Genomic DNA, 13,002 nt, shown 5'->3' with positions numbered 1-13,002 from the left:
CAGTGTTAATTATTATATGAAAAATTTTCTTTGATATATTTCTACATAAAGATTCTCTAATATGTGAGTCAAAAAAAAAAAATTATAAATCTAATTAAAAGAAACAATGTTTAAACGTATATAAGCAAGACGACAACAAAAAAATATTAAGAAAAATAATCCTAACACGCGATAACATTATCTTTTCTTTTTCTTCTTCTTCTTTTTTTCCTCTATTCTTTTTTTAAACGATAATGAAGAATTCAACAAAAATCAGCCCTTCTTCGATAGGCGTGCACTCTTATGTTTAAGTTTCGCCATTAGCGACGTTTAATATAACTATAAAACGATTAATTATATATAACGAACCTGTAATTGTACATTCAGAGGTCTTATTCGAGTACTACAAAGTGATTTTTGGAACATGATATAGACAGTAGGTAACGGCCGACCGAAGGCCGACTTAGGTATCCGTCTTGACATTTAAATTAAAGTTAGCCAAAGTTAGCGGACAAAATGTTATGGATAAAGTCTGACTTCGGTCTGCAGTGATAACTGAACAATTCGCTAAATCGGGCCTTAAGAAATTGATCGCGTTTCAGTCAATCCCAACCCTTTAAAAATTCGAGATTGTGTAAAGGTCAGGCAGAAGATGATTTTTGCGCTCTCTTTCGCAAAGAAACGAAGAACAAAAGAATAAAAAATGGTATTTCTAAAGTTTATACTAAAATCGATCGAGAGAACAACACAGGGCCGTCTAAAAATCAACTGTTTTTAATTTTGAAGAATTTCAACATAAGAAAAAAAAAGAAGAAGAAAAACAAGAATATGATATTATATATTTCTTTAAAAATAAAATAAAAGTTAAAGAATGAACGTTAAGTTTTTAACTGGGGGATCGTCGAGACTGTGTGTGTGCGCTTACCTAAAAAATATCAATCTGACCTCCATATAAGAAACAATTAACTATGACTATATTATTTTCTTTTATTTTCTCGTTTAATTATATTTATATATATTTTAATTATATTTATATATATAAATATATCTAGATTAAAATTAGAAGCGTAGTATGTTTTCTTTTTCCTCGTTTCTTTCTGAAACTTCTGTCACAGTCAAATGTATTCTACAACGACTTCTCCTCGCTTGGGCTTCGTCGGTTTCTTCATCGAATAATTTATTTCTTTTCGCACGAATTAAAGTTTATTTTTCTTTTTTTTTTTGTTTCGCAGTAATATAGGACTTTAATCTTCGTTCTTTTATTATTCTTCTTTCATTATTTACTCGATGATTCTTGTACTACGTTATACTAACAAAAATTTTTCTTAAAATTGAGAGAACGATCGCTTGGCACCGATATATTATACTTTATGTAATATATTTTTCAATAATAGTAATCAAAATGAAAATAAATTAGAATAATAAAGTGAATGTTTGAAAGGATATGACTCACAGTTTTCTTGAACACCTATGATGATGATGTCTCAGAGACAACAACAAAAAATAAAAAGAAAATAAACAAAAAAGAAAAATTAAAAGAAAAAGCAAAAACAAAAAGAAAAAGAGAAGAAACATTGATACATTCGATGATCGTTAACGCGGTTAGGCTTGGAATTAGAAGAAGAGGGTGATAGAAATAGTGTAACAGAGAAAGATTAAGATTATACCAGAGAGAGAAAGAAAGAGGGAGAGGGGGAGAGGGAGAGAGAGAGAGATAAAGAGAGAAAGAGAGAAAGAGAGAGGGAGGAATCGGATATAAAGTTAAGCATGTAAGGCGAAAGAGAGTAGTCGCGCAATATTTTTGAAAAGAGGTCTTGGGTGGAGGGTTGATGGTTTAGTTGGATTGTTGGGTAGGATCGTGTGTTCATGTTTTTGTTCATTCTGTTCCTTTTTGTTCATAGTTATCAATCTAGAGCAGCGCCAACGACGAAAAGAGAGGTGTATCACGCGTGTAATGAGCGGATCTTGGCGATTTCGCGTGACGCTTTCTTTTTAATGAAAGGCTGTGGGGGGTGGAGCGACTCGCTCACCTGCAGTATCGGTGGATGCAGGTGTCGGTGCGGGTACCGGGGCAGAGGAAGCTGTATTTCTTGCCGCTCTTCTCCTCTCTTCCTCCTCTCGTATAGCAGCTTGTTGCTCTCGTGCTTGTCTCAGCCTGTGCTCCTCTTCCAATTTCAGCCTGAAACGAGAAACGTTGCTTCGTTAAATCTCAAGAAGGTTTCTTAGAGACACCTTTCGTTTTCAACGAGATTTTGATTAAGGAAACGAGACGTATAGTAGTCGATGGTAGTAGCAGTCGACTCTTCTCAGGTAGAGAGAAAGAGAGAGAGAAAGAGAAAGAGAGCGCTTTTTTACTTACCGCTCGTGCATCACAGGTGACATCAGTCCCAGCGAAGCAGGTGGGAGCATGTCTGGACTGTATCTTAACCCATAAAGGGGATACGATGGCGGCAATCCAGGAAATATCGGTGGTCTCAACATCCCGCATCGTTCCAAATACAATTGTTCTTCTAACCTGTGAACAATGAAAATCAATTATTTTAATATTTTATTTTTCTCTCTTTCGTTGATTTAAATTATATATTATAGATTTTTCTAAAGAATCGATTGAACATTACTAGTTAATTTTGATTGAAGTATTTACCTATAAGCGTGCTGCAGATGTGGTGGTGGATAGAGACCATGGTGATAAGGGTTATAAGCAGCAGGATCCAAAGCAAAGGCAGGTGGAGCATGGGCAGGATGATGTTCAGGTCGATAGGGCTGAAAACCGGAACGAGCCAACAATTCGGAAGTTGTTGCAGTCACGCTATGTTTGCTAGTTTCAGTGGGTCTGGCAGTCGTCGTGTACAAAGAAGGAACCTCTTCCTGCCTTCGTTCATGAGACGTTCGTTCCTGGAAATCAAATTATATTTATTATTAATTCAATATTATTCAACTAAAGAAACACAAATTAAATGAAAGATGCATTATATAATATTAAAAAAAAATTTTCAATATTTAAAACGCAATGTTTTTTTCTTTGCTCAAATAATTCAAATAGATTTTCTAGAAAAAATAAAACAAAAAAAATATCAAGGGAAAAGGAAAATGAAGCTTTGATCTTTCGATTACACCAAATCGAGCTTTTCTTTACTCTCATTCCAGCAGAATGAACGTTTTCTTCATATCGGGTCATGATTGAAGATTCTCTTTCTTATATACTTCGTCAAAAGACTTTTCGATTTTACATTCTTCTACTCTTTCTTAGAGAATATTGAATTTTGTAGGAAACGATCCCGTTCGATCTTAGAAAAATGTAACCTTTGCAACAATCCATTCTTGTATAAAGATTTTTTCGAATAATATTATAACTCTCTCTTACTTTTTTTCTCCTTATTATTAAAAATTCATTTAAAGTGCTTTATATCCAAACTGGCGAAGGGAATAAATTCTTGTACCTTTACAGAAGTATACATTGCCATTTTGTACAAAGAACTCGATGACGACGACGACGAGAAAGTGCTTTGTCGTCGTCGTCGTCGTAGGTTACACTCCGAGTACGTTCACTTTAAGCCAGAAAGAAAGAAAGAAAGAAAGAAAGAAAGAAAAAGAAAAGGAGACGGAAAAAAAGGGATAAGAAGAAGAATGGACGGAAGTAAGTGTTGTAAAAGAAAAAGGAAGAGAGAGAAGAGGAAAAAAGGAAAAAAAAAGAATAAAAGAAGATGAAAAGAAAAGAGTAGAAGGTCGTAAGAAGCGATCACTCACCTTGGCAGGAGAAGGACCTCTGACCAAAGGAGGTGGAGCCCGATTCTTGGGACTGGCACGAGGTTCCTCTTCTTGAGGAGCCGGTCCTGCTTGTTTCGCTAGGTTTCTCAAAGCCGCGGCGAAACTTCTGTTGTTCTGTTGACCACCTGGCCCGGGTCCCGGAGTATGACCCTGAGGTAGAACGCCGGAACTGGGTCTGTGGGATTTGCCAATAGACGTTGGCTGTGCTTTGGTACTGGCTGGCTGGAGACCTGAAAGAAATCCTTAGGTCAATCACGAGGTCACTGTTATATACTTTGTTATTCCTTTTAGAAAGGAATATATATATACACGTATACGTGTGGTTTATATAGAAAACAAATTTATACGTCACTTTATCCAGTCAAATTATTCTTTTTTTTTTTTTTTTTAGAAATAATCTAGCTGATTGTTAAATAATTAAGAATCGTTAACGCGAAGTTAAAAACACGCGCACGTACGTACATATTATACACGTTTTACAGTGAAATTGCTTTTCAACGGAAACTGAACGCTTACACAGCGTGTCCATTAAAATTATTACTACTATCAAAGAAATTGGTTAACCGCAATTTACTACGGATACAAATGAAGATAAACGATGTTACGTAAAAGAAAAAAAGAAAAAAATAATAACTAATAACAACAAAAATATATAAGAAGGAAACTATTTATTCTAACATAGATCACACATATAAACGTGCGTGGAGGTTTTGTTAGATTGTAATGAAACGATAAAATTATAGCGATACCAGGATATGTCTCAAACGCTAAGAGAATACATGCAATTGATATTTGCTCAAGGTAATAGCCTTGTAAATAATATGATAAGTAATCGATCGATATCAATTTACATATGTGTTATGTTTTTTCTGATCAATAACTATCGATAAGATTGCTAATGGAAAATATGTGTGTGATACTAAGATACAAGTTTTTATATAAATAGAACAATTACAGATACTTTGTAAAGATTTTAATTATTCAATCTCGCATGTAAACACGCTCGTTTTAGATTTTATATTGATGGTATAATAATAATGAGAAAATAATTATGTATGTAGTAGTAGTAGTAGTAGTATAGACGACGATTAGTAAGCAAGCCGCGGTTCGGTCACGATCGAGGATTATGTATGAATTTCTTGCGAGATCGTAGGTCGAGCTTGTGTTGACGCGACCCGCCAAAGAGGTCAACCGGTCGAGGTCGCAATCGTCGATGATTAATTGGAGAACGAGCATTGAGGTAACGTAAGAAGGAAAAGAAAAAAGAAAAAAAGAAAAAAGAAAGGAAAATTAATACGTTGAATAAAAGAAAAAGAAAAAAGAAAAAAAATAAATAAAAAGAGATCAAGAACACTGACAATTATCGTTGATCATGGTAAACAATTTTTTCGGGTTAACGTCGAAGTCTAGGAAGTAATGAAAGAAAAAAAAAAAAAAAAGAAAGAAAAATCCAAAAAAAAAGAAAAGAAAAAGAGAGCAAAATGGGGGAGGAAGAGGGGAATGGGGAGGGAGAGAGAGAGGTAAAAAACAAAAAATAAAAGAAAAAACTAAAACTCGTTACGAAATGAATGATAATGCAGAAGAGAAGGAATAATCTAAATGGTAGTAGGCGTTAATGGATCGACGATAAAATGTCGGCGGTGTCACGCGTGCGTGAACGTTTCATTAATTTGTATGACTTTAACATAAATTAATTGCCACCAAGAGGACGGCTAGCGCTCGTTACGCACCAGACAGGGATTAGTTATGAACAAATGTATTCGAGATGGCCGCGAATTGCATATACACGTACACACACACACACATACACGTATATCTTTCTCTGTGTACGATGTGCGTGTGTGTTTTATGTGCACATGCTCTCTTTTCAACGAACTTCGCAGATATCTTTCGGAAAATCAATGAACAACAGGGACACGTATTATAAATGAAATACCATAATAATTTTCAACTTTAGTATTGTCTTTTAATGATCATAATGATCAATAATTATGAATAAAAAAAAAAAGGAAGAAAAAGAGAATAAGGACGTAGAATTTATTTTTTGTTGTTCTTTTTCTGACGGATTATAGAAATAGGAAAGAATAGGAGAGAGAGGAGAGAGAGAGATGGAAAATAAGAGTAGAAACGTTGCCACTCGGCCGATTCTTTGTTTTGGGGGTTGTTTTGCTCGCGAAAAGAACGACAAAGGGGCAAGAGGAGGGAGTGTCTTTGGCGTGCGTCGCGAGAGAAAACCCTCTCTCTCTCTCTCTTTATTTCTCTTTCTCTCTTCTCCCCGGTTAAAATGAGAAAATAACAGGGAGAGAATGTCCGACGGCTCGCTCCTTTCGAGGAGGGTGGCTTTCGCCCTCCATTCAATTCCTCATCAGGAGAGTGCACACGCCTCCACCACTGCGTCGTCTCTTACGGATGTATATCCTCTCACCCCCTTCAACTTCCACCCCCCAGGCCCTGCTCCTTCACCCCGTTCTACTATTTCTTTCTCTTCTATCCACCATTTTTCTTTTTTGCTCTTTTTCTTTTGCTCCAACTCGATCCTCCTTTAGTCTCTCTCTCCCTAAAGTGCTGCTGCTCGCCTCCGAAACGCAATTTCTTTTCATCCGCGCCCCCTCCTCCCCCCCGCCCCGACCACCAACACACCATCACTATTACTACTTTTTCTCAATGTCCCTCTTCTCTTCACGATGTATTATACTACACCGTACTAGTGTCTACTAGTTTTCTATCTTTGTTTCGTAACATTTAATCTCTCGGGATGGAGAAAAAGGTACGGAACGAGAAAGAGAGAGTCGGGGGGGAGAGGAATTTGTAGAAGGGAAAAACTACTACAGGATTACTACTATCATCGACCTTCTTGTAAGATATTCCTTGTAGATAAAAGAAATTTTTTTCTTTTTTTCTTTCTTTCTTCTTCTTTTTTTCCCCTCTTCTTTCTTTATTAAAAGTAGATATCATTATTCGTGAAAAACCATTATAAATTTTAGGTATTAACCGATAGAATAACCTTTTTAGTTGGAGAGATCTTCTTCGTAGTCGTCGACCCTTCTTCGTTATAACGAGGATGTGAAAACGTGCATGGTGGTCGCGACAAAGGTAAAAAAAAAAAAAATAAAGGTGAATATATATATATATGTATATATTCGACGCACCAGCGAGAACAGCAGTAGCAGTAGTAGCAGCCATGCTAGGACATTTACTAACACGAGCAACACATCCTCGTTGCCGTGGGTATCACGAACTCTGGGCTTGGGTTGACTCTACGCCGAGGTCTGGAGGATTCAGAAGGGTGTAACGGGGGTGGTGTTAAGCGGCTTACAGTCTGTTACCATGGTAACACCACACCACTAAGACAGGAAGAGCCTGAATCCAACGCGTTGCAGGCCCTGTGACCCTCAACGTACCCCATCAACGACGCAACTGAACAGAGGAAGAGAGAGAGGGGGTGGATGGGAAGAGACGAAGGAGGAAGAGAGGGAAAGAGAATGTCGGGAAAGGGAAGAGGGGATGAAAGGGAGTACATGGGCGGAGGGATTACGCCACTAACTCTGTTTTTACACCAAAGTGTTTTCACCAAGAGCTTCCGATGTATAAACCGCAGCTTCGGTGTGCTCGCTATAACGAATTTACGTCGTACCGCGAAACACGAGAATGGGAAAGAGAGAGAGAGAGAGAGAGTGAGAAGGGTAGAAGTAGTCAGAAAATTCTCACTCCTATACCTCTGTCTTTTACCCCCCAGGGAACAAACGGACTTACGCGTAATTAGATAATTAGTACGCCAAATCCTCAACGTTGGTTTTGCCTTTCGATCGATTAGTTAGAATTTATATATATATATATTACACATACATCTTTTTTCTTCTTGTATTTTTTTACTTTTTTTCCCCTCCTGTTATTTATTTATTTTTTTTTTCTATTTTTATTTTATCTTCCATTTCTTTTTTCTTTCACCAAAAACCAGCAATATTTTTTCGCGTAAACGGGCAGTAACCGTAAGCTCCCCATTTTTCTCGCAAGAGTTGAGATATTTTTAATAAAATACAACGATATGCGCGATCACATGCACCACCGCGTTTGACATGCACGCGCATCAACCCTCCCTTCCCTCCCCCTCTCCTGCCGCACTTCCAGTTCCTCTCAAACCTCCGGGTTCGTATTTCGCATACTTTATTACTTTCGGTAAATCCGTTGGTTGCAATGAGAGTTGGCAAAAATAAATTTCATGCGAATGATGATATTGCAAAATGCAATGCTTGGCCCGCTTTATTTTCACAATTTTACGCCGAACTCTATCCCCCAATAGCGACCATCCGTCCGAGACCATTTTTAGATTAAACAAATTATAGATTTAGATATATATATATTGGGCAAGTGTTGCAGAAAAAGTTATGGTATTTCATCTACTTTATAAGACAAGAAATCATTGAGTTTATATTTTCTTCTCCGGTGGGAATAAATTTTGCGTTAAACTTGGGTATGCATATTTGACAGGGGGAGAGATCGGTTAGAAATTTTCTTCCAAAAGTAAATGCATTTGGATTTTCCCGTTTTATCACAAAAATCATATTCAATTTTTGGCCTATAGTAAAGAGTGTTGTTGCGTATTACGTTCACCTATTGAACTGGCATCCAGTTATCCTTTTACTTAACTTCTCCTTCCATTAGAGCTACCCTCAACTTGGAGAAACAAGAAGACCAAGAAGAGAATCATGCACGATAAGAGACAAACTTGAATAACGTGTAGGAGTTCGCAAACTACTTAAGAACACGAATACCCTCCCCTCCCCCTCCCCCTCCTCCTCCTCTTCCCGGGCATAGGACGATTGCGCGATCTCGTGACAAAACGACAACTATGACGACTATGAAGAGGAAGAGAGAAAGAGGTTGGGGAGGAGGAAGTGGGAGGGCTATGAAGCGTTAATAACTTGCGTTTTGCGGAAACTGTAAAGGCCGCGCGACTTGTTTCGACGTGCCATAATTGTCGTCGTAAGTCGTGACACCGTTCCAAAGATGCATCGATATTATCAACTTGTTAAAAAAAAAAAGAAAAAAAATAGAACTTCTACGACTTGAAACACCTCCACCTGCACCACCACCACCACCACTTGAGGAGCCTATCTTTAAATGCATTTTGTGAACACTCACCCCCCCTCCATCCCCCAGCTGTTATCTTTATGCAATGAATGTAGATTAGACGTAATGCAATTTATTTATACTTCCTCTTTACGTTTAACGTTACATTTTAAACGATACTTTGTATTGCAGATTTTCGAATAAATAAAATACCGTTAACTATATGTGCATGAAAAAATACGTAGGTATACCATTATGCATGTATTTATTTAACTGATGCTACTACTACTCGTCGATATTTGCGAATTTACAATTTATTTTCGGAATATGTAATTTTTAATGCGCGATAATCAAAATTCGTTTGGAAGAGTTTTAAATGCGCTCACGTATTATACATATGCATATGAAAATAATCAATAAATGCGAGCACGATTTTATTATATGCAATTCTATGCAGATCTTTTTCAATTCCGTTGCGCAGTGTCAACTTTTATGATGGCTGATTAAATAGTTCGATCGTTTCAAAACTGTATTTCTTTTTCTGGATATGCACGCATTTGGACGAATAAATAATCGCTATACTGGTTCAATAAAAAGTAGATTTCTATTCCTAATAGAAATCGTAAGTGTACTTTATCCTCATTAATATACAAATAAGAAAAAGATTTATTTTGTATTAATTGAAGCGAAACATTTCAATGGACAATTTAAAAAAAAAAAAAAAACTGTTCAATAATTTATGAGAATAGCGTTGAAAGTTATGTGATAAGTTATTAATAATATTTAAAAACCTAGAATTTTATAATTTAAAATAAAGACTAGTTGTGCTAGCACAGAAAAGATTATATGCGAGTTTAAAATAGGTAATAATACGATATTTAAAGATAATCATTTATTTCACGAACAAATACATATAATTAACTTAATTTAACGCGAAAATGCATAGAAATATGTAAAATATGTAAAATGTGTTGTTACATGATATATTGGAAAAAAAAAGAAAAAAAAAGAAAAAAACTGGAACTATTACGTTTTTTACTTGTTAAATAAAGAATACTTATCTTTTTCATTCTTATCTTCATTTTCAAGAACATTGCAATTTTTCACTAAATTTAACATAATAACTTGGCTTTTAAATTCTTATCAGGATATTCATATAGTTTTGTAATATAAATATAATATATTTCTATACTACAAAATAATACATTTTATTTGAGTAATGAATTGTTTCGAGAAAATTATCAGTTAATGGCAATCAGGTTTTAAGAATACTAGACAATCTAAACACGTAGTACAAGAGGAGTGGAATATGTTAATAAAATATAAAGCTTAGTAATAATCTTGATATCGTGTACATTTCAGTGGTAAATTATTCCTGTTTAAAGTATCCTATAATTCCTTTTGATATTCATTCACGAAAGAGAAAAAGAAAGATGTATTTGACTGACCTACCATTACTACTACTACTACTATTAATACTATATGTCACGTGATCGTGTTTTTTGCAGTGTCATTGGGTTCAGTTGTAGGAATTTACATGGGTAAGTGTTTTAAATGTTTCTGTAACGCGTGTTTCCTTTCTTGAACTCCATTTTTAATTGTCTTCAGGAATCGAACACCTTGACATTATTATTTTCTTTTTTAAATGTCCAAGAAAAAAAGGATCGTATATAAAGTAACGTGACGATTAATTATATGAAATAACAAAAGAAAAATCAAGTATACGTGTAACTAGGTAAAAATAAATACGAATTTCGGCAAGTCATCGAAGACATTAAAAATATTTTAATAACTCTAAATTGTAAGTGTATCAACTATAGCTTGTATTACCTTGTAAAACTCATGTATATTATTATTCGATATATTAAGCAAAATGAAAAGCTAAATTAAATCGAATTAATTAAAACTACGCGTAAAAATTAATAAACGTATCGTAAATATCTCATTATTAGAGACTTGAACGTCAAACAGGAGTGGCAAATGTATAAATAAGCCTGATTATTAAAGAAGAAAATGAGTTTAGAATAAATCGTAATAAACAAAAAAAAATGTAATAATAAAAGACAAAACAACATAGGCGTGTAACCACCAACCATCAGTGTGTATAACCTGTTGACGAAACGGAATCGATCGTGGCGCGTGCTTCCTTTCCATTAAACGATCCTATCCGAAGCTCTTCGTATTATGGATACATATACTAGTATATATCATATATTTGTATCTGTATATATATATATATGTATGTGTATATATGTGTATGCGCATTGTAAATACATAGATGTATATAGGCAAAACGAGTCATCTCGTAATTCCCCCACCGTTTTGCTGCTAGTGATGTTATACTCTCCCACTTCTCTGTTTGCCAATGACACTGTGTGCGAACGTGAACAATCGGTGGTTGCCACGCAATCTTCCACCATTTTTGATGTTACACAGGGGGTGGAGAAGTGAGAGAGAGAGAGAGAGAGAGAAAAAAGAGAGATAAATGCGCCTGCGTGTAAAACTTTGCGTTGACAAAAGAGAACGAAAAAGTGAACGAGAAAGAGAGAGAGAGAGAGAGAGGGAAAGAATATGACCGATCGACATCTGTCTCCTATAGAACAACACGAATGGCCATTGATTTGAGTCCTTCCAGCTTTGAAACGTGTGCCTTCATGTCATTGATCAGCGACCGCCCTATCAACGATCAAGCCTGTTCGTTCGAATAAATAGCGGAAAAACGTTATCATTGTTTTAGGAAAGAAAGAGAGAGAGAGAGAGAGAGAAGGATGAAAGGAAAAAGCTCGAGTCGAATTTGAAACACACACAAAATTACAAGTGAATGATTGTTTTAATGCTCAAAAGGGAAAAGAAATTTGTAAAAACGTTACTCGAAACTTCGAAATAACGCGAGGTATGAAAATATTTCGTTTTACATTTGAAAATATGAATCACAATAAAAAAAAAAACAAAAAGAAAATAAAAGGAGCAGCATTATAAACGACTACTACGAGGTTTTTTTCGTGAAATAAATGAAAATAAATGAAATATATGAAAAGACAATTTTTAATGGTCTTTTTTTTCTTCTTTTTTAAAAACAATTTCGTGACATTGTCATAAAAAAATGTGTTAACAATATTGTAAAATCGGACGGTTAAAATATCTGTTATCGGCAATAAAATAACGTTGTTTCTAATATTTTTTCCTGTTTTTTTTTTTCTTTTTTCTTTTATAGAGTTTCCATAAATTGTGCATTCTGTATAATTTGTATGCAAAATCAATGGTTGTTTTTGTCGGGAGAGAAAAAAGATCGATAGGAGATACGAGTGTCGTGAATAATACTTGTCTCATAGCACTTTGATATAAATGACAAGAGCACTTTCCGTTTATATCGTTCGTTAAGAACTTTATAAAATCGAGAAAGAAGGGCGACAGAGGAAGAAGGGAAGACGACGATCTCTTATTTTCCCATCCCTTTCCATCAATGAAATTCAAGTTTTCGTGTTTCGTGCTTCGTTCCTTCTCTCTCTCTCTTGCTTTACTCAATAGAACGAAACGACCAACCAACGTGAAATTTTCGAAGATATAAACCGACAGGGCGGATAGGAGAAAGCGGCAAGGCGAGTCTCGAAACTCGCCGAAACTCGAGCTACCCTTAGAAGTCCCTTGACATTTTGCCAAGCACCCCCATTGAATCACCATATAAACGACTCCAGGCCTTGCGAGTTCAACCCCTGATCCGCCCTAACCTCAAATATACGTTTCATTTTAGTACGTTCCCTGTCCCGAGTGAGATCATAGGCGCCGACATTTCGGGTTTTCCGTTTATTCTCCTTTCTCACAGATTATATGATACTTTATATATATATATACTTTTACATAGACACAGACAGACACACACGCATACATATACACATATATATCCGAAAACGAAAATTTTATTCATTTTTACTATATCTTTTATTTTTTTTTTTATAAACAGAGATAAACGTTAACCATGTGCGATTGAACGTGTCGTAAAATATTTTTCTTTCAACGATCCGTTCGATGATAGGCGGACGCAAACCTTCTTCAAATTTTACGATCGAGATGCACTTTCCATTCCGGATTACCTTTAAGAAAACATAAAGATCACAGATGCGAGCGCAAGAGCTTGCAAATAAATTTACTACAAACCACGCTGTAAATTATAAAAGCCGAATGAAA

The 13,002-nt window shown here is 35.5% G+C and overlaps 1 protein-coding gene across 1 annotated transcript in view; it reads right to left on the bottom strand.

Moving 5' to 3' along the window:
- Positions 1 to 13,002, bottom strand: part of LOC122525944 — a 90,029-nt gene that overhangs the window by 7,155 nt on the left and 69,872 nt on the right. Inside the window, exons 9-12 of the mRNA XM_043648986.1 lie at positions 3,727 to 3,977; positions 2,624 to 2,874; positions 2,339 to 2,494; positions 2,010 to 2,158 (exon numbers count right to left, since the gene is read on the bottom strand). Of these exons, the coding sequence (XP_043504921.1) occupies positions 2,010 to 2,158; positions 2,339 to 2,494; positions 2,624 to 2,874; positions 3,727 to 3,977 (807 nt within the window). The remainder of the gene's footprint in view (positions 1 to 2,009; positions 2,159 to 2,338; positions 2,495 to 2,623; positions 2,875 to 3,726; positions 3,978 to 13,002) is intronic.

This window comes from Polistes fuscatus, unplaced genomic scaffold (assembly GCF_010416935.1).
Source record: "Polistes fuscatus isolate 324 unplaced genomic scaffold, CU_Pfus_HIC Scaffold10, whole genome shotgun sequence".
Taxonomy (NCBI): domain Eukaryota; kingdom Metazoa; phylum Arthropoda; class Insecta; order Hymenoptera; family Vespidae; genus Polistes; species Polistes fuscatus.
Note: the sequence above shows the minus strand (reverse complement) of the source record. Positions and strands in the feature narration are given on the sequence as shown.